Source organism: Hemicordylus capensis, chromosome 2 (genome assembly GCF_027244095.1).
Source record: "Hemicordylus capensis ecotype Gifberg chromosome 2, rHemCap1.1.pri, whole genome shotgun sequence".
In the NCBI taxonomy this organism is placed as follows: Eukaryota; Metazoa; Chordata; class Lepidosauria; order Squamata; family Cordylidae; genus Hemicordylus; species Hemicordylus capensis.
This window is the reverse complement of record NC_069658.1, coordinates 289748091-289773005: the sequence shown is the minus strand read 5'-3', so window position 1 is coordinate 289773005 and position 24915 is coordinate 289748091. Positions and strand designations below refer to the sequence as shown.

The window sequence follows — 24915 nt, the reverse complement described above, 5'->3', positions numbered from 1 at the left end:
TGGACAGTTAAGACACTGAAAACAAAATCTGGAATGTTGAAAGCTTTCATGAAAACAATCTCATGAAAGTGTGGAAGTTGTCTGGTCTTTCACCCCAAGAAAACTTTGTACTTTCTGAATTTTTATATAGACAGCATCCAGACTAATGCTGCCCTTGTGTGAGAACATTTTTTCCCATCTGCACAGTGGAGGAGGTGTGCTTTCTGATATTTTCCAAAAAATGTGTATGAGGGTTGAGAACCCTCAGGGACATATTTGCAGGAGGACATCAGAGGGAAGGGTTGCGGAGAGGAGAGCTGGTCTTATGGTAGAAAGCATGAATTGTCCCATTTGCTAAGCAGGGTCCACTCTGGTTTACATATGAATGGGAGACAACACGTGAGCACTGCACGATATTCCCCTTAGGGAATGGGGCCACTCTGGGAAGAACAACTGCATGGTTCCAAGTTCCCTCCTTGGCTGGAAGAGGCTCCTGCCTGTAACTTTGGAGAAGCTGCTGCCAGTCTGTGTAGACAGTACTGAGCTAGATGGGCCAAGGCAAAGTCTGTCTCAGTATAAGGCAGCTTCCTATGTAAGGAAGGCATCAGCAAAAATTGCTCCTCCCACCTTGTCTGAGCAAAACATTCTTAGCAAAAGCAATGTTAGTCTGGATGCTGCCCACTAGCTACAAAAGCAGCATACTGCAGGAAACCAGCTTACCTCTTAGTTTCTTTTGCCAGTTCATTTCACTGAAGAGGTCTTCTGATCGCAAGAAGAAATCATTAATCTTACTGCCTTGCTCATCTCTCTCTGTGGTGTAGTACACTCGTAATTTAGATTCTTTGGTGAGGAATTCACAAATACTGGGCACAGGGAAGACTATTTGCTCCATAGTACGATCTGATCTAACAATCTAGACGAGAGAGAGAATGTAAAGGTCAGTGTGTGTAGTGTCATCCCCACAACACAAATTCCTCATTTATTAAAAAGTGCATGTATCTGGATCTGCAGTTAACCCTGAAATGCTTTGTGTTTGCCATTACTGCATGCTACTCACTTTATGTCTCCCTGTGCTTCAGTAACATTTCAGGTTTTTACAGCAGATCTACAAGAGATGGTAACAGCTAGACCACTCTCCCATGCATGTATTGTTATAGCTGCTGATCAACAATTGTCTTTGCTGGATGGACTGATGGTCAATAGTCCAGGACAGTCAACTGATTTTTCATAAAGGGGAGGTAATAGGAGCAGTAAAGGGAGCAGTCCCACTAACTGAGGAGAGGGGTAGAGACAAATTCAGCTGGGATTTGGAGGCAGAGAATGGACAGAGAGTGCACTATCAACTGGCTGAAAGGAAAATATCTCTCAAGATCTGATGAGAAGTAGCAGAGCTGTTGCCTTGCAGGAATGTTTGCCTCCTCTTCGGCTCTAGTGTAGGGAGCATGTAACAATACAAAAATGTGTGTTTCCCTGTTAAATTATAGTCATTTTTGTACCAAATGACTTTAAACCAGTTGTCTAAAATTCAACACACATATAAATGTAAGAGATGTTGATTTAATAAAGAGTTTACAAAGGCAATCTTGAAAATACAATACCGAAGAAGATAGTAAGTTGCTAGTTTTGGATAGCAACTTATTTTCTAAAATATCCCATAGTTAACAGTTATTTTTCTTGGTACATCCATGTTGAATTATCCACAACGGACATTCCATTTAAATTGATTTCCTTCTACTTAAAAAACATTTTCTCATTACCGAAAATAAATGGGAGAAGATTCTTGCATGTGAAACATAGCGATTCCCCCAAAGAGCAAAATCTTAAACCATCTCATCATATCATAGTGTCAAAGAGATCCAAAGTTAGCAGTAGCTGGAGGTAGTAATGAGCTTGCATGTGATGTAGGAGCTCCAAGATGCCTTCAAAATATTGCTGATAATGCTGGTGTGCAACCAGGGATGTCTGAAGTGGGAGCACTAGAGAGGTAGTCACCCAGCCACACACCTTGAAATGCAGCCCAAGAACAGATATTCTAGTTCCAGGAGGGCTGTGACAATATTGATGCATGGGAGAGTGGAAGTCCCACATACTATTTCCATACAGGGCCCTGCACAAACTAGAGACAGCCCTAAGTGCAACTTCTTGATTATATCTATCTATCTAGGGTTACACCTCTCTGGATCCTGCTCTGGGGCAGCCTAATGTCTTGGGCAAGCCCTACAAAGACCTCTCCCACAGTCATTTATTTATTTTTTTTATTTTATTTGATTTGATTTGTATACCACCCTTCCAAAATGGCTCAGGGCGGTTTACAGCATGATAAAAACCAATTAAAACAAGTTAACAATTAAAATCAAACTATTAAAACTCAATAAAACCAATTAAACAGCTAAAAAACCTGGCAATCAGGGCAACAATTTAAAACAGTTAGTCAATCACTTAAAACCCTGGAAGGCCAGGCCAAACATATAGGTTTTAAGGTTTAGGTTTTTAGATTTAGTCCAAGCTCCTTCCCTAAGATTAAATATTACACCCAAAGCACTCCCTAAACTATGTCTGTCTAATCTTGTAATGGGAAAAATACCCTAAAGAAGGTTAATTCCACAGCCTTCCTTATGATTCAATTTGTAGAATTAGAAGGATCTGTCTCATGTTTAATCTAACTTCTCATTCTTCAGTTATTTTCCTCATTTAAGAAGAAGAAGAAAGCCTGAAGTTGGCCTGTACATCCAGCAAAGCACATCCCATTTTCACAGTACGTTCCAAAAATTAGGAAGTCATGTTAATGAGGAAAATAATATGTCAAGGGCCTGGCCCTCCTCAACTTTTTAAAGAAATGGTAATGGTGGTCTACCCGCTACTGGATGAGATCTGAAATATGAGTATATCAAGGGTCCAGAAGACATCCATTTGCCTTAGGAACATTTTTATACCAATGACATTTGGGTCTTAGTAGAATTTGTAAGAGATATAGCTTAGAGTATCCAGCAGTCAAAAAATCCAGCAGTCAAGAAATACGTGCCAGACTAGCACTCCGTAGGGTTGCAATGAAGGCCTTGGAAAGAATATTTAGATGCCGTGATGTGTCTACACCTACAAAGATTAGAATATTCAGACAATGGTTTTCCCTGTGACACTCTATGGATGCGAAAGCTGGACTTTGAAGAAGAAAGAAAAAGCATTGGAAAAAAGAACGAAGATAGAAAAAGTATTGACACTTTTGAACTTTGGTGCTGGAGAAGACTTTTGAGGATACCATGGGCAGCCAGGAAAACAAACAAATGGATCACAGAACCAGAATTTTTACTCGAGGCACAAATGACCAGGCGCAAACTATCATACTTCAGACCCATTATGAGAAGACCCAGCTCCCTTGAGAAGTCTATAATGCTGGGAAAAGTTGAAGGAAAGAGAAGAGGACGACCAGCAGCAAGGTGGATGGACTTGATCATGACAGCAATGAATGCACCACTGAGACCTTAAAGGCCAAGTTGAAGACAGATCATCCTGGAGAGAATCTATCTATGCAGTCACTAAGAGTCGACACCAACTTGATGGCAATCAATCAATCAATCAATCAATCAATCAATGTAATTTCTGGATGTGAGGGCAGCAAAGTGCTGCTGTTTACACAACAATTTTTTCTTGGGAATATTCTTAAAATTGGATACCCAATACCACCAGATCTGATTACTATTCTGCTAGAATACCTAAAATCTCAGGAAGAAGTAAACAATTAATTGGTTTCTCTTTCCTTAGATTGTCTCAGTTAACATTAACCACATTTTATTGTAACTTTTACCTCAATCTGAGCCGTGTGCTTGGCATAGAATTCCAAAGCTTCATCTCCGTCTATTTGACCTCCAGGCTTCAACATGTTCTGCAACTCTTTGTTATGACGAGCAAGCTAAAAATTTTTTTAAAAGGATAGTTATGGAGGGGAGAAGCCACCATGTGGCTCTGAAATTGTTGTTTTAAAAATAAATTTAAAAAAAACAAAACAACCTGCTGAAAGAGCTCACAAACGGCAGAGTTGTTTTACTTCAAACCACATACTGACCTAATTGGGGTTAAAGCTATGATGAAGGGGCAAGAGTGTGCGATACAGCGATGCTTTTTTAAAAATAAGAGGGGCTTTTGCCATTGAAGGCGTGGCAAAGGATTGTCTTTTAAACATGAATCTCACAGATGCTTCATTACATACACACCGACTCAAGTTGTATTGCCCTGGATAGTTCAACTTCCCAACCTCAGGAGAAGTGCTCGTTTTGAAGCATTCAGACTACATTTTGTTCTGCTTCAACATTATAGAAGCATGATTCCTGGATGTGATAGTGTTCAAGGTGCCAGGATTCACTGAAAACCACCACTATGATATACATTAACCCCCTTCCTATATGGACACTATCCCATAAGAAATACACATTTTACAGAGAAGGTATAATGATGTGTGATTTATTGTGAATGCAGGCGAACATAGGAAGCTGCCATATACCAAGTCAGTCCATTGGTCCATTTAGCTCAGTACACAGACTGGCAGCAGGTTCTCCGAGGTTGGTTGGTTTATTTGATTGATTTATATACTGCCCTTCCAAAAATGGCTCAGGGCAGTTTACATCAGGTTGCCCTATCTTGGAGATACCAGGGAGGGAATTTGGTACTTTCTGCATGCAAGGTGTAAAACAGTTGGAAAAAAGTACTGGCTGAAAGCCCAACAAAGCGTGTGCAAAAACAAAGCTCCTCTGAGCATACAGTGGGACTACCCCTGTAGCTCTGTCAGTTCCCTTATGTGCACATTTTTATGCAACTCAGCCTGCAGACACTTCTCCTGGTGATCTCATATAGGGATGTGCATGGACTAGTTCATGCACTCTTGGGGGGTGGCATGGGTTTCCTTCAAGGGGCAGGGAGGGTGCCCTTACCTGCCCTGTTGCTTCCCCCCTGCTGGCACTCTCCCCAAAATCACTGGCACAGGGCTTGCAACTCCAGTCAGCATTGTACTGGAAGTGGCCAACATGCATGTGCGTTGGCCACCTCCCGTGCCAACGGTTTTGGGGAGAACGCTGGTGGGGGGAGAGCTACCCCTTAAAGGAACCCCCCACCTGTGAACCAGCTCGAATGCTAGACTTTTGAACCAGTTCGGCGCTCCATAAAAGGAACGCCGAACCAGTTCAAGCACATCCCTACTCTCCTGTTCTCCCAAAGTCCTTGGTTGCAGCAGAAATATGTTTTAAAGTGCACGTTAATCAGGATGTCAGCCACTGTTTCCATTAGTATAAGGAGTACAGAGCACTTTCAGAAGTGTAAAACCCCTCTCCCCAACAACAACAAAACCCCAATTTTATGAACAAGCCTAAGGCAGTTAATTTTTACCTATGGAAAGAACAGGAGCTCTGGTTTTCTCTTACTGGGGGCCATTGAGCTTTGTGACATGAACTATATTTGCTTGATACTGATCCATAAGTCTGTCTACAATCCATAAACCATTTACTCAGGAATATTTGAACTGAAAACTATCCAAGTATTAACAACAAATGGTTTGTATGCAGCATTGTAGTGATTTCCTTTTCCCTTTTTCACCATAACCAGACATCTGATCAGGCTTCAATTACTAAGGTACACCAAAAGTTTAGTTAATGGAGACAACTACAGGGTCAATGCAGGCTAAGTATGCCATATTTGGGGATGGTGGAAAGCTTCTAATTGAAAAGGTTCTTGTCTTTCCCTGCACACTTCCCCCATCATTGCCTATCTCAGTGACCAGCCAGCAGAATAGGCAGGTGCCAAGTGAATATGCACGTGACAAGTTATTTCCATGGAGCAGCCAGATCAAATCTGGATGGTACTTTTCTATACTGAGGGTGTTGCATTTTAGTGATAAAATCAGAAACCAACGACTAGAAGTACTTGGCCAGCAGAGTGGGGTGGGGAATACTAGTCTGTCTGGAGCTTTGTACAATCTTGCTACTTGTGGAAAGAAGCACTCTTGCTGATCCCACAATTCCCCTGATCAGCTGTGTGGGCCAGCAGAAGCAGTATATAAAAATTACCTGTCATGTGACAATAGGGTTCAGACTTGCTGAATTCGTGTACCCACCTCCCATGTTATCATGCTTGAAGTCCTTGAGGGTATGACTCTACTGTTTTGGAAGAGGCTGTGGACTATGGCCTAATATTGCTCAAATATATCCCAATTCTTACATGAATGCAATCGTACCTGATGGGCTAATATGTAAATATTATGCCCAACATTTCTAGGAGATGCTGCAAGATCTTCTCCATTCTCTCCATCTTCAAACTCAACCTCACCTTGCAGATAGGCCTTCTTTATTACTTCAACCTAAAGAGAAAGAAATACACAGCTTAAAACTAAGAGCTAAAAATGAGAAATGTAAAGTCAAAAAGCTAGAATAATATTATTTGGCAGTCTCTTTCTACCAGACTTTCTGGAAAGGAAATACCGCTAAAGGAATTTCACATAGATTCTGTCTTCTCCTTGGAAGGAGTGCTATCTGGTTTAAGTTATAAAAGCTTTTCTTTTTTCTTTTTTAAGAAGTTAGTTATTTGCTGTCAAACTGGGTCTACATCACAAATCATTTGACTCAGTGGATTGAAAGCCAAAAGAAAGACAAACTTTATCCTCGAATTACCCCATTGCTGCTTTATATTTAATTGCATCATAGTCTCATCTTAGACTAGTGTCACAACTAAGACATAAAGTGCCTCCCCCCAGGACTGCTTGCGGAGAGGCTTTGCAGGACTGGGGCTGTAAGGGTGACTGGGCAGTTTTTCCTGGTTCCACCTGCTGAGCTTGCTGCTCAGCCTATATAGGAAAATGGCCAGTGGCGGTGGGCCCACCACCGGCGAGGTCGCCACCAAAGGGGCAATACCAAAGGGGGTTGCCCCTTTGGGGGAGAAATGAGGCCAAGGGCTGGACGCTTTGTCCAACCATTTGTATAGAGGGCGGCATTCAATAGTGGGGCTTCTGTTTAATCAGTTTTAAGTTGTGCTGAGGTTGGGTTGAAGTTGTAATGTGGTTTTGTTTGGAGATGGGGAGTCAGGGAGTGCCTTTGTTGAAGGTGGGGCAGCTATTCCGGTGGTGTTGGGGAATAGAAGAAGAAACGTTGGCAGGTCAGCAGGCTGTTGTAGGGGAAGGGTGGTCAGCAATCTAATAGCTGTCACCCTTTCCGGCTGTCCTGCCAGCTCTTTGACCTCGGGGAGCACTGCCAACATCCTACATAACCTTACCTTGCTCCTCTGCAATGCGAGGTCAGTCCAGAATAAATCAGAACTCATCCATGATTTGATCATGGATGAAGGGGCCAACCTGATGTGTATTACTGAGACTTGGTTGGGGGAGGCTAGTGGTCCAGTCTGGTCCCAACTTCTCCCGCCAGGATATTCTGTAGAGGAGCAGGTGAGGGGACGTGGGCAGGGATATGGAGCGGCTGTGGTCTATAAGGATAACATCTCCCTTACCAGGGTCCCTGTTCGGGTATTGGACCATATCGAATGTGTGTACTTGAGTTTGGGGACCAGGGATAGATTGGGACTTCTGTTGGTGTACCGATCGCCCCGCTGCCCAACGGAATCCCTTACTGAGCTCACGGACTTGGTTGCGGAACTTGTGTTGGGGTCTCCCAGACTTTTGGTGCTGGGGGACTTCAATGTTCATTTTGGGACCAATTTGTCCGGGGCAGCTCAGGAGTTCATAGCGGCCATGACAACTATGGGCCTATCCCAAGTGGTCTCTGGATCGACGCATATGGCAGGTCACATGCTTGATTTGGTCTTTTATTCTGATCAGGGTGGTGTTCTGTGGGTGGGGACTCCTACGATTTCCCCATTGTCATGGACGGACCACCATCTGGTTAATGTTGGACTTACAACCGCTTTCCACTTTTGCAAGGGTGAGGGGCCTATTAGAATGGTCCGCCCGAAGAGGTTACTGGATCCGGTAGGATTCCAAGAAACCTTGGAGGGATTTAATGTTGGCTCTGCTGGTGATCCTGTTGATGCCCTGGTTGAGAACTGTAACAACTTGCTCACCAGGGCAGTAGAGACGATTGCTCCTAAGCGTCCCCTCCGACCTGCTTCAAAATTGGCCCCTTGGTATACGGAAGATCTACGGGGGCTGAAGCGGCAAGGTAGGCGACTGGAGCGCAAGTGGAGAAAAACTCGACTCGAATCAGACAGATTACGACATGGAGCACATTTAAAGATCTATGCTCAGGAGATACGTGCGGCAAAGAAGCGGTTCTTTTCTGCCCGTATTGCCTCTGCGAGTTCACGTCCGGCGGAGTTGTTCAGGGTTGTGAGGGGACTAATATCTGCTCCCTCTCCCTTGAACCAGAATTTGGAGGCATCAGTTACCCGCTGTGGTGTGTTTAATGAATTTTTCGCAGGCAAAATCTCTCAGTTTCGGGCCGACCTAGATGGGGACTCCACAATTAATTTGATGTCTAAACTGGAGGTGTCCGACAACTCCTCTTATACAATTCGACTGAATCAATTTCAGTTTGTGACTCCTGATGATGTGGACATGTTGCTTGGAGCGGTGAGGCCTACCACTTGTCCTCTTGATCCTTGTCCAACATGGCTTGTTCTATCTAGTAGGGAGGCTGTTGTAGGCGGCCTGGTAGAAATCAAAAATGCTTCTCTGAGGGAGGGCAGGATGCCTCCTTGTCTTAAGGAGGCAATTATTAGATCTCTTCTAAAGAAGCCTGCATTAGCTCCCTCAGAGTTGAGCAATTATAGGCCAGTTTCCAATCTCCCATGGCTGGGCAAGGTAATTGAGAGGGTGGTGGCCTCTCAGCTCCAGGCGGTTTTGGAGGAAACTGATTATCTAGACCCATTTCAAACTGGTTTTCAGGCGGGCTATGGGGTGGAGACTGCCTTGGTCGGCCTGATGGATGATCTCCAATTGGCAATGGACAGAGGAAGTGTGAATCTGTTGGTCCTCTTGGATTTCTCAGCGGCTTTCGATACTATCGACCATAGTATCCTTCTGGAACGTCTGAGGGGGTTGGGGGTGGGAGGCACTGTTTTACAGTGGTTCCGCTCCTACCTTTCGGACAGGTTCCAGATGGTGTCGATTGGAGATTGTTGCTCTTCAAAATCTGAGCTTAAGTATGGTGTTCCTCAAGGCTCCATACTCTCTCCAATGCTTTTTAACATCTACATGAAACTGCTGGGAGAGATCATCAGGGGATTTGGAGCTGGGTGTTACCAGTATGCTGATGACACCCAGATCTACTTCTCCATGTCAACTTCTTCTTGAGTTGGCATATCCTCCCTAAATGCCTGCCTGGAAGCAGTAATTGGCTGGATGAGGGAGAATAAACTGAAGCTGAATCTAGATAAGATGGAGGTACCTATTGTGCGGGGTTGGAACTCTAGAGACGTTTTTGATCTGCCTGTTCTAGACGGGGTCACACTTCCCCAAAAGGAACAGGTTCGCAGTCTGGGAGTACTTCTGGATCAACGTCTCTCCTTGGTTTCTCAGGTTGAGGCGGTGGCCAGGGGTGCTTTCTATCAGCTCCTACTGATACGCCAGCTGCGCCCGTTTCTCGAGATCAATGACCTCAAAACAGTGGTACATTTGTTGGTAACCTCCAGACTGGACTTCTGTAATGCGCTCTACGTGGGGCTGCCTTTGTACGTAGTCTGGAAACTTCAGTTGGTTCAGAATGTGGCAGCCAGTTTGGTCTCTGGGTCATCTCGGAGAGACCACATTACTCCTTTGTTGATGGAGTTGCACTGGCTGCCAATAGCTTTCCGGGCAAAATACAAAGTGCTAGTTATAACTTATAAAGCCCTAAACGGCTTAGGCCCTGGGTATTTAAGAGAGCGTCTTCTTCGCTATGAGCCCCACCGGCCGCTGAGGTCACTTGAGGAGGTCCGTCTCCAGTTGCCACCAACTCGTTTGGTGGCTACACAGAGACGGGCCTTCTCGGCTGCTGCCCCAAGATTGTGGAATGTGCTCCCTGCTGAGATATGATCCTCCCCATCTCTGGCAATTTTCAGAAAACATCTGAAAACACATCTCTTCAACCAGGCTTTCTCAGCTTTTTAAAACTTGTTTTTAAATTGTTCTGATTATTTAATTGTTGTTTTATGATGTTTTTAACTGTTAATCATTGTTTTATGCTTATAATTTTTGTTTAATTATTAATTGATTTTAAGGGTGTTTTAATGTATACCGCCCTGAGCCTTTTGGAAGGGCGGTATAAAAGTTTTAATTAATAATAATAATAATAATAATAATAATAATAATAATAATAATAATGTGGTGAGTTTACAGACTTTCAGCCTGAATTCTATACTAATGTTTTGTCATCTATTAACATCAAAGTAAAAATTGCTATTGGAGGCTCTTAAATGGCTTTTGTTACAGTTCAACTCCTGGTCGAAAAAGAACACAGCATTAAATATCTCAGTATGAAAGGTTATTTAAATCTACACACTTTCACTTCTCATCAACAGACTATGAAGCCACTTAACAGCTCTCTTGAAATAAACTGGAGTCCTCAGAAGACAGTCATAAATTCCTCCCCGCCACCCAGCATCTACTACCCTTCACAGAAGCAGGCAGAGAAGACAACCACAGCTTCCTATTCCCTAAATCTAGTCATCAGGAACCACTCAGATCTTATATTTATTATGCTAGGAAGGGAAGTTCACAGGAGTCAGCACAGGCAAGAACTGCCCCTTCCTTGGTGCTCTCTATCTATTCCAGTATCTCATAAAATCTGAAACACTGCTCTGTTTTCAGGATGCATTCACCCTAGGCTCTTTTGGAGTAACAGATTTCCACCCCCACCACTGAACTGGTGTGCGTGTGCATGTGCGAGTGCATGCACATATGTAATTTATTTATATTTATTTTAATTATTTAACATATTTATATACCACCCAAAACGCAAGTCTCTGAGCAGTTTACAAAACGATAAAAACAATTTAAAATTTAAAACAATGTTAAAACTAATAAAAAACCATCCAACTATTAAAACAATATTTAATTAAAAGCCCTGAGTAGCCACCAGACGGGTCGGTGGCAACTGTAGATGAACCTTTTTTGATGATCTCAATGGGTGGTGTGGTTCATAGCAAAGAAGACTTTCTCTTAAATGCCCAGAGCCCAAGCTGTTTAGGGCTTTAATGGTTATAACCAACACCTTGTATTTTGCCCAGAAACTTATCAGCAACCAGTGTAGATCTTTTAAGGTACAAGTATATGGTCTCTCCGAGATGACCCAGAGACCAACTGCAGCATTCTGGACCAACTGCAGCATTCTGGACCAACTGCAGCATTCTGGACTATGTACAAAGGCAGTCCCACATAGAGCACATTGTAGTAGTCAAGTCTGGAGGTGACCAGCAGATGTACTACTGTTCTGAGGTAATTTAACTCAAGAAATGGGTGCAGCTGGCATATCAGCTGAAACTGATAAAAGGCACTTCTGGCCACTGCCTCAACCTGGGACACCAGGGAGAGGTTTGTGTCCAGAAGCACCTCAGGCTGTGTACCTGTTCCTTCTGGGGAAGTGTGACCCCATCCAGAACAGGCAGATCAAAATCATCTCATGAGTTCCGACCCCATCTTATCTGGATTAAATCTCAGTTTGATATCTCTCATCCAGTTCATCACCGCCTCCAGGCAGGCATTTAGGGAGATTATGCCTTCTCCAGATGATGTTGATATGGAGAAAAAAGATTTGGGTGTCATCCACATACTGATAACACCCTGCACCAAATCTCCTGATGATCTCTCCCAGCAGTTTTATGTAGATGTTAAACAACATCAGAGACAATACGGAGACCTGATGGACACCATACCAAAGTTCAGATTTTAAAGAACAACTGTCCCCTAGGAACTCTATCTGGAATCTGCCTGAGAGGTAGGAATGGAACCACTACAAAGCAGTGCCTCCCACCCCAACCCCCTCAGACTCTCCAGAAAGATACTATGGTCGATAGTATTGAATGCTACCAAGCGGTCCAAAAGGACCAACAGAGTAACACTTCCTATGTCAATTTCCAAGTAGAGATCATCCATCAGGCTGACCAAGGCAGTCTCCACCACATAGCCTACCCAAAAGCCAGTCTGAAATGGGTTTTGATATTCAGTTTCATCCAAGGCTACCACACTCTCAATTACCTTGCCCAACCACAGCAGGGTAATCTATTTGTCCCATTATCTTCCCATCCACTTCATGCTACTGATGAAATAGGCTATTGCCTATGAAAAGCTTAGTTGTTAACATGTTTGCTGTTTTTGTTATTACTGGCTAATAGTTACTCTTTGCAAACAGTATGCACTTGCACATAATGGCAACATCTTCTGCTTGAAGGCCAAGCAAGCTTAAAGCCATTATTTACACACATTTTTGACTAAATTATTAAAAGCTCTTTCAATTTACTGCTGAGTACAGTAGTCAATGAAAGAGCTCAGTTTCCAAGATCCAGAGAGCATGATCTTAGTCACAAAACTGGCAGGAAGATAATTCCATGTTGCCAGAGTAATCCATACCACTAGAAACTCTGGATCACATGCTTAGTAGCTTACCAGTTCTTTGGGTCTCATGTTATAAAGGATTCTCTCGGCATTCTCACTGTCATGCCTGCTTTCCATTATTGCCAAAAGTAACTTGGATGCATTGTTCTGAGAAAGTAAATGAAATATAGTTGAGAAACAGTTCCATGCATTACAAAAACAGAAACAAGTCTGCCAACCACAGCCCCAAGTGACTATTTCCATATCCATTTTTGTTAAAACCCAACTGATGTCAAAGAAGCAAAAATGAGCAAATGGGACAGACCACAAGGCACCAACAAGACTTTAGAATAAAGATGAAATCTAACACAACTATTAAGAACCAATGATGTAATTTAGGTACTTTAATATACAATGAAAGCAGGTTTCAGACAACTAAACATCCTCTTTAGAGAGTTAAAACATGAATTTCAAAGATGCAATTAAGTATCGTTATTGTAAAACTAACACAAATTTGCTCACTCTGAATGTGAAGCAAGTTTTTGAAGTACATATATTTGTGTATAGTATTGTGTCAAATTTAGAATGCAGACCCAAAACTATGAACTTACATTTAACTCTTTAACATCAGGCTTGAAAAAACCTTTCTACAATTTTCTGTAACTATTCACAAAAATCCATACAAGTGCAGATGCAAGTTCCATGGATGTCACTGGAATGTATCTAAAGTGTGCTTAAGATCACTTTCTGTCTGACTACATACAAGCTGTCACATACGTAGGTTAGTGCTCGTGCAGCTGGCTCCCTGATCCATATGGGAGTTGTGCCTTATTGTGTTGCCTCAAACTGATCAACTCTAAAGAGTTGTGTGCTGAACTGCTGTGTTTCATCTGGTGGTAATGGTTTCTGGTGCAGTATTGGTGACTCAGGCTGCTCTGGTAACATGTTCTTGGCCCCTCAACAACATACTGCCTTAATGCTACAAGTTGTGATATGCCAGAGCACTGCCATAATTAACTGTACTGAATGTTTTGAATTTATGTTGGATGTAGTCTCAATATTTTAGCTCATAAGTTAACAGGTAAACATTTTTTGAAATACAAATCCTTCTTAAAAATCCTGCAATGGTGACTTGCCCAGAGAACCTGCTGATATTATCAAAAGACCTTGCAAGCCCAGCAGTCTGCCTATTGTATCATACTGATTCCCTGAATAGCTTTCAAAGCTTTTTGCTGTTTCACTGTTACATGTCCACTTGCCTTGAGTTCTAATACAAGATCCATCCTCTTCTTTCCCAGTGGGTTGATGTCATTGAGAATTAATGCTGTAATTATATCAATGCCATTGGATTCATGAGTTGCAATGCAATTCTGTACAGGGGAAAAGAAAGTTCATGCCAAGGCTTAGTCAAAAGTAATATTCCCAAGTGCTTAAAAAAGAAGTCACTGGCTATATTCAATGAAAATGTGATCTCTTTCGCAATAGGCCCAATCTTGCTCTACCTACATCATTTCTTTGGTAACAAACAACATTTAGTGCTGCAAAACATTTCAGTGTGCAAAACACTCCACATGAGTTATCTTAATGTAATCCTTACACTAACCCAGAAAGGTGAGTGTTATTTCTCTGTATTTGCTTCATTAACCTACATGATCCTGCCATTGCAATTACTCCTTATGTATAACACAGACTTATTTTAGAGGCTCAGAATCTTATTCATTTAGTTAGTTAGATTAACTAACTCATATCACTTTCCAAGACTAAGGGCTTCTTCACGCAGAATAAGTGCTTATATTTTCCATGCTGTCACTTGTATGGAGGCTTCTATGAAAATGGTTGATAATGTCCCTATGTAATTTACCAATTCTCACCTTCATGTATTTCCTGTTGTGAATTTTGGATAGTTTCTTGTTTTGATCTACAACTCTCATAATCCCTGGGCTTTGGCCATTGTCGTTGTAGTCCAAAACCAACAAGTTACCCAAGATTGTCTGTTCACTCTTCTGATGTTTTGAGGTGCTGCCAACTTTTAATTACATTGTTTAGATTATTTTAATATATTGCATTGGATTATAGCCACAGTTAGTAAAAATGAAAGGTAGGGTATAAATCTATATTATTAGTTTTACTGTTCTTATTAAGTGAGAGAGAGAGAGAGAGAGAGAGAGAGAGAGAGAGAGAGAGAGAGAGAGAATGAATGAATGTGTGTGTGCATATAACAACCCTGTTGCAACAATCTGACAATCACTCATCACTGAGCAGACAATCATTTTGGAGAAATGTTTGTCACCTCCACAGCCAAACATCTGAGCCAGAATTACCTTTTACTTCTGTGGTTTGGGTATGGATTAAGAAATTACCTCCTGGTAAAGGAGAAGTCTACTTCAGGCTTCAGCTATCTGTTCCTTTCAACTACAAGCATTCTTATTGTGAACAGGCAACATAAAGATGGCTCAGATGGCTCCCACACACCACCAGCAAAGGTCGTCCGGTTTCCCCACAATACAACATCAACTCAGCAATGAATAGGTGGGAGAGAAGAACCATGTCTTTCTGGTGCTTGATGGAGCACATCCGTTCTTCCTCAAATAAATCCTGCTCCTGGTCAAGAGCAGAAAATTGGCTAACAACAACCACAGCCCACCTCTGCAAATAATAAGAGAGAGCAGAAGAGGGTGCCCCAAATTCACAAGTGCTGTCTGGATAAGTGGGGCTGAACCCTCTCCGTCACTAAGCTTTGAGAAGAAGCAGGCAATGCCAGCTCTCCTGATCCTATTGCGGTGGGGGGGAAAGTGAAGGCTAAGGCTCTGGACTCATCAAGAGGGCCAAGAAGAGGAACAAGTGCTTTGGCTGCTTTTCAAGCAACTCTCTGATCACATTCATGGCAAGATGGTGTTGCCTCTGATTACCTCAAGGCAACATGTGGTCTGCTGCAGGAATGCTCAGTGCCTGGGGAAGAAGCCAGATGAAGGGGAGAAAGAGGCCAAAATGTGAGGTGGATGGAAGAAACTGGAATGCTTTTGTGCCAAAACATCAGCCTGTCAGATAGACAGGCACTGTACCAGTTGCTAAATAAATAGCATAGAGCAGGCATCCAAGAAGTGAAGAGGCACTTATTGCCTCATCCTTTCCCTGTCCCCAACAATTCTAAACGTTTTGATGCACATACAGTACAAGCCTCATGGGCTCATATCCCACGTACTGTGATCATTTGTGATGATGGTGGCAACAGCATACCCACCTTTCCAAAACTGTATTTACTGGCACAACAATTTTTAGGCTTGGGCAAGGTGCCTTTGTCCATTGTACAGGTAAGGTTCCACCACAGACTATTGAAATGCAATGGTATAAGAACATGGGAGTCATATCCTTAAGAATGAATTCCTACACATTTCAGTGCCACCATGATTTCCATCAGTGCACAATGGGCCCAGTTACGGACACTGCGATGGCCAATTAGGCAAATAAGAGTTATTTTAAAGTTTGGAAATATTCCATTCTTCAGGCATGTCTAAAGGCCGTCACAGTCTGAAACACATATCTTCTTGGACAGTTAGAGAGACAGCATGGGCCAATGATAGTGGTATCTTCAAATGCTGGCCATAATCATGCATGATGTGGGAGGGGAAAATCTTCTTCTCAGTTGCAAATGGAGTGTGTGGGTGGGGAGAGTGCTGAGCCTTCCACCTTCTCCCTTCTATCATTTTCTTCTCTGTAGTCCCTTCCCCAAGCTTCCTTTTCTAAGTCAGGCATGCAGACAAGGATTTGCATCCTTGCCCACTCACCCCGTTTGAGCTTTAAATCACATTCTTCCAATGCTATTCACACAATCATATATGCTTGTGTACAGGTATCAAAATAATAATAAAAGGGTACAGGTATCAAAATAATAATTATGTACTTTAAAAGGGTGCTGGTATTTGTGCTTCAGAAATGTCTCTCTGGTTGTGTTGTATGTGATAAATAAATTTGTAAATATTTCCCCATAGATCAGGACAACTGCAAATTCTTTGGTGGGTTCACCATTTAAATCAAGCCCCTTCATATTCACCCCACTTCTTGTTGCTGAACCTTTAGTAAACACTGACTACAGACTCACACATTTCCATCTAACATTCCACACATTAGAAACTTAAATTTTCAAACAGGAAAACAGGAATTCTCAGGGTTCCATAGCAGATTCCAAGCTGCATCTTTATAATGTTTACTGCTATAGCAATGGCATTACCTGGTTTTCATGACATGGTCCCTGGCAGTATTCAGTCAAACTTTCCAGAGTCTGGTTGATCAGTGCTACATTCTTCTCATTTATATACAGCCCAAGAAGTCCAAGACCTCCAGTTGTGCTTCCACAAATACAGTCTAGAAACTGCAGTGTCTCACACACCAAGTTGTAATTAGTCTTATTGTTTTGACAACGTAAGAAGTTCTGTAGATGGATGTGAAAAAAATATGAGGAAAAACAGTTCAGTTATTTATGAACATCAACTATCCTCATTATATATTAAAAATGTAGCTTTTGAGCAACAAGCTTTGCATTCACGTATGCTCTTAGGTGTTAACCCACACAAAGCCTCTCAACATAGCTATGGATAACCCATTCGGGCTTTTGACTTTAATGTTTTGGATGTCTCTGTAAAAAATCTGAAATTTGCACTCCTGTCCCCCTTCTCCAAAAAAAACCCCCTCCTGCTTGCTTTCATCTATAAAATATCAGCAAACCACAAGCTTTCACTCTACTGACCCCAAACACCCACAAAATAGAGCTAGCTAGACATCTGGCAGTTTCACCTCTACAAACTTAATTAGGAATAATTTCCTACGAATCTTGAGAATGAAACATGACTCTTACTCCCCCCCACCCCTTAGCAGCTGCAATGTAATAAGCTGAATCTTTTCAGCACCCTCCTTCTGGAGTTTTCTTTCCCAACATATATTTAATGCTCTCTCTCTCTCTCTGTTTGTTTAAGGAAATGTGTTAAGAATTATGTTATTCTATATATCTTTGCTGGGAAGGAGGGAGGGAAATAGCAGATGATACAATCCTTTGTGTATTCCAAATTGCTTGACTGCTTTATGGAATATGTTATATCTATTTGTATATTTAATTAATGTATTCTAGTTTTATATATTTTAATGTGTTAGCAGCTTTGGGGACCTGTTAGCTGAAAAATAGTTTAGAACAATAAACAATAGATATGTGCATATACTTCATATGCTTCCATTCTTCTATCTCAGTATCACTTGCCAATTCAGATGAATTATGTGACTATCCACACACTCATGTTTATTCCATTGCCTCAGAAATCAATGATTCAATATCTGGTCCTGGTTTTCAAGCAGCCACTTTAGTCTCAATAGCAATCTTTGGCTAGCATTCAAACTCAGTTCAGCCACTCTTCTGATTCTAAGAGCTTTTGACTGAAAGCACTGGTGTTAGTGACGGTTTGCTTTCTGAAATGTCACATTTAACAGCATGGGCCGAGGAGGCTTTCATTTTTATGGATCCCAAGAAAGAAACACAATCTTTAAGAATGCAACTGACTGAAAAGCAATTTCTACCTGTGATTCAAACAGTGTCGGAATGGTCTCAGTGGTAGTTCCTGTAATGACAACTTTGCAAGCTTTTCCTAGAAACAACCAGCATGACAAGTCCACTTTACCTGCTTTTTCTTCTTTCATTGGCATAACTGAAAATTTCCTTTGAATTGACCATCCCAGGAAAGATGAAGCCCTCACAGTATGAAGCCCACGCTACAAGAATTGATACAGCCCAATGTTCTGCATGGGGCAAGGCTGGCAGTTGCAGTAAACCTGGGAAACCCAGCTGGAAATGACCAGCTAGGAAAACCTAATTGGAAACACCCAACATCACATGAGAGGGCCAGATCACTAAGGCCTAGTTCTCTTTTTGTCCCAGCTGCCAAGATGCTTCAGTTGTGACAAAAGCTTTAATTCTAGGTACAGAATATTATACTATGTATAGAAAATTATACTTCTTATTCTATGTAAATCTATGCAAACCGCTTTGCAAACTTTTTTTGAAAAGCAATGTATAAATATCTGCCATTGTCATCATCTGCTGCTCCCTGTTCTTAATGTAGAGAGTGGGGTTTTTTTCTTGTATGGAGGAGCACTGATCCATAGATCAGACACGACTGAATGGAGGGGGTGGGCAGCATTAAGTCATGAAAGCCCCTCTCTGAAGTGGTATAGTTCAAGTCCAAATTTGCCAAACTGGCTGCTGTTTGTGAGAACATGGCCTGGGACTCCAAGGGATCTGGATGATGCCTTCAATGCTTGTTTCTGTACCTAAACTGCTTTGCTTGCAATTACTGGTATTGTTAAATGTTCTCTGAATCATCTGAGCATTATATGTTTCAAGGGAAATAGTGTCAAAGAGTCTGAGCCTGCAAAAAAACAACCCCACCCTTTTATCCTAAATGTCACTTTTGGTATGTTGACCAAATCTGGATTTTTTTTTGACAAATCCTAGTCCACAACAAGTAGCCTACCTATGGCTAATCCTAGGGTAAAGAGAGGGTCCTACAGGGAACATAGTGATGCAGGGAAGACTAACTTTCTTGGCTCTAAGCAAGTTGCACCCAAACCAGGATAATCAGTGACAACCCTTGGGGCAAGCAAAGAATAAGCATCAGCATCTCTCAGTGCTTCATTCCCTCAAGCAAGTTTCCACTCCGAGAGGAAGACAAGACACAGAACAGAGATCTAATGTCACGTAACAGTTTCAGGCAGCATACTCCATCAATGAAGCATTTTGCCATAGGCTGGTCTTGTCTATTTCACCCTATGCGGACAGAGCCAACACACCACTCACTGAGCAAAAACTGACTTTATGTCTTCTATCTGCTGAGCTTAAGCAAGATGTTCACTTTTCTGTTGAGAAGACAGTAGAGAAGGCAAGATGGACTGAGCATGCAGCTGTTGCCAGCCATACCTGCAAGTCCCGATTGTGGTTTTCGCACAGCAGCTGCAAGAAACGCAGGATGGGCTGCATTATTGTGATCACAGGACTCATCTCCAGTTCATCTTTGTTCTTGTCTGCTGCAGACTGTGCTCCATCTGCAGCTGAGTAATGGTCGTCAGGATCAGCTTCCCTCCTGTAAGTGTTGTATGCCTTCCTTGTAGCAGCAGAAGCTTCAACCAACTGGTCTCGCACTTCCTCTGTTATTTGAGTCAATGGTTCTCTTAACACTAGAACACACAAGGATATGTTCTAATACCACAATGGCCACATCACTAAACAGAGCCAGTCACCATTTCTAGTGAGTTCTATACACTGATCACCAAGCAGTCTGCCTCTATTAACAAACAGATAGGAGTTCAAGGAGTTTAATGTCAGCCCAGCTCTCATTTCACACTTCTCCTCAACAAGACATGGTAAATCATTTTTAATGTTAATGTTAATTGTAATGATTTAATAATGTTAATGTCAATGCCAATCTGTTAGAGATTAGATAAGCATCCACTGTTAGTTTTAATAGATGATACTGTACTCTTATAAGAGACACCTGCAGGCAGGGGCCTATAAAGCCTCAGAGACAACTAGGACATGGAACCCAGTAGTGTCCTTTTACAAACTGTAGCTTAAAAAAAAAAGGAACATAGAAGAAACTGTTGCTAAAGGATAAGAAACCAGAGAGCCTGGGCAGTGATTCAAGTGATGAGCAGAGATTCTCATGCTTAGTGCTTTTTCTCTCCTTATGACCCCTCCCTAACTAATGTCTTAAAATACACATTTTCCTCCATGTATTAGAGATTAACCATGTTTTACTTTTTAAATTAAGAATTCTGGATGCAAACATCTCATTTATACTTCAAAAGTCATATAATTTAGAATGGATATACATGTGTGTTACTATGCCCAAGTTGCAATATTTCCGGTATACACATGCACACCAGTACATCCTCTTGTCTACTTATAACGTGCCATCAGGAAGCAACATCTTCTTCCAGTAAGATGATGTTGGCAACCAACAATACCTACTGAAGCCTATGTGCACCAGTATATGAGAGGCATAGTGCACAGATGAGGGGAAAAGGCAGTTGAGGCTGCAAATACCTCTATTCCAGATTAAGAATCCCAAAAGCCTGCTTTTAAATGCGGAATTCTGGACCTGTTGCCTGCAGACCAAATAGTGTTAAACAAGCACAAGATTAAGCAGCATATCAAGCCACTCAAGCTGGCTGCTGACAGTTTAATTTTAAACATACTGGTCACCATTTCAACAAATGCCATGTCCCAAATGGATTACACTTTGGCACGACTGAACTCTTCGCTTCCATGCTGTGGATTAAAGAATAACTGGATCAAAAACTACTCAAAGCACAGGACTTTATTCTCATGTGACCTAAAAGAGCTGCATTGCTGGAAAGTTACCTCTTTTTCTGGCTGGTGCATCCCTGTCTGAGTCATCATCTTTCTTTTTATTTCCCAAATCACTGGTGTTCACTGTGACTGTAGCCTTGATTTCTTGCTGGGCCACTTTCATGCGATCATAAAAAACTTTGAAGAACTTTTCTGATTTCTTATCTTCTGTTAATCGGCAAAAAAATGAGTGCTGAAAGACACCAATAGAACAAAAAAGGTTGGTAAAATGTTTTGAATACAGTACAGCGTTCATTATAGACTAAGGAACTGTGTTATCTGCCTGCGAGCCCCAACCATAGGCTGAGCCACTGCAAGGTCATACGATAAAGATGAACATGGGATAAGCAACTGGAGGCACCATGGCCTAATCCAGTTCCCTGAAAAGTACCAAAGCCCCAAGCTGCTAACTCTTAGAAAGGTATAAGGATGGAGTGGTGGCTTTAGAAATAGGACTTGCTGGCAAGTCCTAGTACTATTTTAATAGCAGAACTGGAAAGACCTCTGTCTGAATCCTTGGAGTGCTGCTGCCAGTCAAAGTATAGTGTTAGGACTGGTTGCCTGGCTCCGTATGAGGCAGCTTAACATGTTAAAATACAACAAGGGAATGGAAAGGGCTTCATCCACCTTTTCCTCAAAGTGGCCCTGATATACAACTGATGACCAAAACCATAGGTTTATTACTGCTGGGGATGGAGGCAGATACTCAATCACAGCTTCTGTGGGGAATATAAGGTATCAGTTTGGCTAGAGAAAATCCACCCACAAAAAGGCTATGAGATTTGGCTTAGTGTTGTATAGAAAAAAAAGAGACATGTAAAGATAAGATTGTATAGAGCAATGTAACATATCTCTGTCTGTGTGTGTGTGCGTGTGTGTGTGCATGCGCGCGCGCGCACACACACACACACACAGAGGTACAGGCAAACTGGAAAACCAAGGTTACATAAATTGTTCAACAAAAAACAGATAATCACAAGTACATCTCTGTTTAAAGATTATCCATGCCCAGAAAAAATTGTGGTTAAGGCAACCCAGTAGCCATAAACTATTTCTCTGAGATCTGCTTGCTTGATGGTTGCTTTGATTCCATTTAAGCACCCTACATTGTCCAAACCATTTGTAGTTTTTACTATAGTTAGGATTTTAGTTCGGTAAGGACTCAACCCTGGAACATGTGATTCAACTAGAATGGCTCGGAGAACTTTCATCAGCAATATGAAACTGCAACCACCCTGTAATATATCTGGGATAGGGGATACACTTCTGGGGCAGAGAACCTGGCTTTCCAGCTGGGTTAATCTGTCAAGAATTAAGCACTGACCTTATAAAAAGTTTGCATTTAAGCAAGATAAGTTTCTTAGGATGCTATCATAAGTGATACTACAAATATGTTTTACCTTGATATGAGTCACCTGTGAATGCTCTTGTTGTACGGACCTCATTCCTCAAATGGGAGCAGCATTTTCAAAATCAAATGCACACTCCAGTGATATTTTATTATTTATTTGTTTGTTTGTTTGTTTTAGATACCGCCCTTACAAAAATGGCCTGAGGTAGTCAATACAGCCTTTTCATTTTATTCACAAGCAATGGGAATGCAAAACCATGAAGTATTTCTTGCTAGAATGGCCTTAGAAAAGCATTTTAAATTTATGTTTCTGTTGCAGCATAATTGGAAGATGACTTAAAGGGCCACAGCCATGCTCAGAGGCTAAAGGTGACAGTGTTACCTGCTCATACATTTTAAAACACACTTATACCATACCTAAAGCATTATTGATCTATTGGCTGAGCCACACATTACATTTTTAGTGTGCACCAAAGATTTTAAAATATAGATCTAACATGTAATATGTGAATGAGATCAATAGATATCTGAAAACACATGCATCATAGAGGTACAGTTAGAGAGCTGGGGTTGGCTGCAGATCCCTGACAAGTGTATATTCAGTCAAAACACTGTCTGGCACCACGTAGCATGTAGAATGGCTATAGAACTGCATTCTAGAGTTGAAAACTAGAGACCCATTAAGGCGCATACTGCAGTACGCATGTGGAAAACAGCCACCTTAAGTAACTTAAAAATCTTTACAAGGATGCTACAGTACATGAGATACATACGATTCTATCCCCCACATTTTAATCAGTATTTATATTACTTCAACATGGAACCACAAAATAGAAGAGCATTTTCCTAAAACTGAGACACAGACAAGTAATGCCTTGTAGCAAAGCAACAAATAGCCAGAGAGTAAATCAGACAGTTATCTGGTGAAACCAATATGCGGTTACATAAATCATGAACAGAGCTTAAAGCATGACTGGAGGATGAACTTGTAAGTGGGTCACCTTATGCAGAGTATTATGAAATTCCTTAACATTCTGCAGTGGTTCATGTTGCAACAGCTTTTCCTACAGCAAGCTGGGGAAAAATCTGATTGATTGATTGATTGAAAAAGCAAAATTAAAAAGAGGCAGAGGGTGGCCATACATCATCTGAGTTATAGACAAATAGAAGGCTGACCCCAGTATGGTACCCTTTGATCAATCTCCACAGCAATTTTAGTTGCAAAGGGACTTTGCAAACTGAGGGGTAACATCATTTCGCCTTAAAGTGCAGTCAGAATGAGCATCTGACATAGCTACTACAGTCACTATATTGTTAGTCAAGCATTTCCCCACTGCGTCATTTTGCCGAATATGATGAATATCTCTATATGGTATATATTTATATACCATGAAAGCATATATTTATATATGCTTTTCAACAACAAAATTCCCAAAGCGTTTGACATAGATATAAATATATAAATGAATGAAATAAAATTTTTATGTTGCATTGGAATATAGTTTTTATTCTGTGTTTGATCTTGTTGTGAGAGTTGCCCTAGGAGTTCTGGCAAACCATGTTTTAATGCAATAAAAATAAGTAATTAAATTTTCTTTCTGCCACTGCATAGAAGCAAACCAGACTGGGAATTCCTTTCTATGAAATCAACGCCTACTTTCCAAAGGCCTGAAGAGCAGTGGGCATCTACCACCCTTCTCCAATTCTATCACCTTGAAATGGCTTTCCAAACTTCTTACTGAGGTCATGCAATCAGTCCACCTGCTGTCGTGTGTCACTTCAGTGTCACTTAAATTTACATTGCTCCCATCTCTTCTCCCTTTCCGCTTCTTAACAAGGCCCTGACATGACTCAGCTCTGGGAACTCACTCCTGCAAAAACTTCCCTTCCACTCCTTTCCTCACCCACTTTCAATTTCCTGGATTTTCTTTTAAAAATGAAAACAAAAAATTTCTCAAAGAGAACTGTACTGAGAAGCACTTCACGAAGAGTTAATGCCAGAAACAGTCAAGCCTGGTGCCGCTGGAAAAATTTTTTAGAAGATCAGAATTCACAACCAGGTCATGAAGCATATTTCACAAATGCAGAACATCAATAAACAGAACATTCAGTCAATATCTGTGAACCACCTGGAGCCATCTGGGTGAGGAGGTATAAAAATCTAATCAATCAATGCATCAATGCACTCACATTCCCAAAGCACAACATTTCTCTACTAGTCTATACACACATTAGGAAAATTGTCTATGACATTAGAGCACCTGAGAGGGTTATGATTAATTGCTATAGAGTTTGGAAAAGGGCTCAGATATTCACATATTTGTATTATTATAATATATGTGTATTAATATAAAATTTAATAGAAAAAACATCCAGTATTATTGCCTTCAATAGCTTCTGCACTTCACGTAACAAAGCTAGCATTCTTGTGGACTTGTACCTTTCCTTCATGTATTATACATTTAATTCTTAAGCCTACAAGTTTCTTGCATGGATCTAACTAATGCAGCTGCCAGGGTTCTCTCAGGAACTGCTCACTCGGAGCATATTACATCTATTTTGAAAGAGTTGCATTGGCTGCCAGTTTGTTTCTGGTTGTAATTCAAGGTGCTAGTTCATACCTTTAAAGCCCTAAATGGTTTGGGGCCGGGATACATGAAGGACCGCCTGCTCCCAAGGGTTTCTGTTCACCCAACAAGG

At 41.5% G+C, this 24915-nt stretch overlaps 1 protein-coding gene across 13 annotated transcripts in view; it reads right to left on the bottom strand.

Annotated features, from left to right (window-relative positions):
- Positions 1 to 24915, bottom strand: part of ITPR1 (inositol 1,4,5-trisphosphate receptor type 1) — a 323955-nt gene that overhangs the window by 44487 nt on the left and 254553 nt on the right. For all 13 annotated transcript variants that reach the window (XM_053296706.1, XM_053296710.1, XM_053296713.1 and 10 more), the window contains 8 exons: positions 20877 to 21057; positions 19434 to 19690; positions 16704 to 16904; positions 13735 to 13845; positions 12548 to 12643; positions 6197 to 6319; positions 3782 to 3886; positions 700 to 892 (listed from right to left, as the gene is read on the bottom strand). In XM_053296706.1, the coding sequence (XP_053152681.1) occupies positions 700 to 892; positions 3782 to 3886; positions 6197 to 6319; positions 12548 to 12643; positions 13735 to 13845; positions 16704 to 16904; positions 19434 to 19690; positions 20877 to 21057 (1267 nt within the window). The remainder of the gene's footprint in view (positions 1 to 699; positions 893 to 3781; positions 3887 to 6196; positions 6320 to 12547; positions 12644 to 13734; positions 13846 to 16703; positions 16905 to 19433; positions 19691 to 20876; positions 21058 to 24915) is intronic.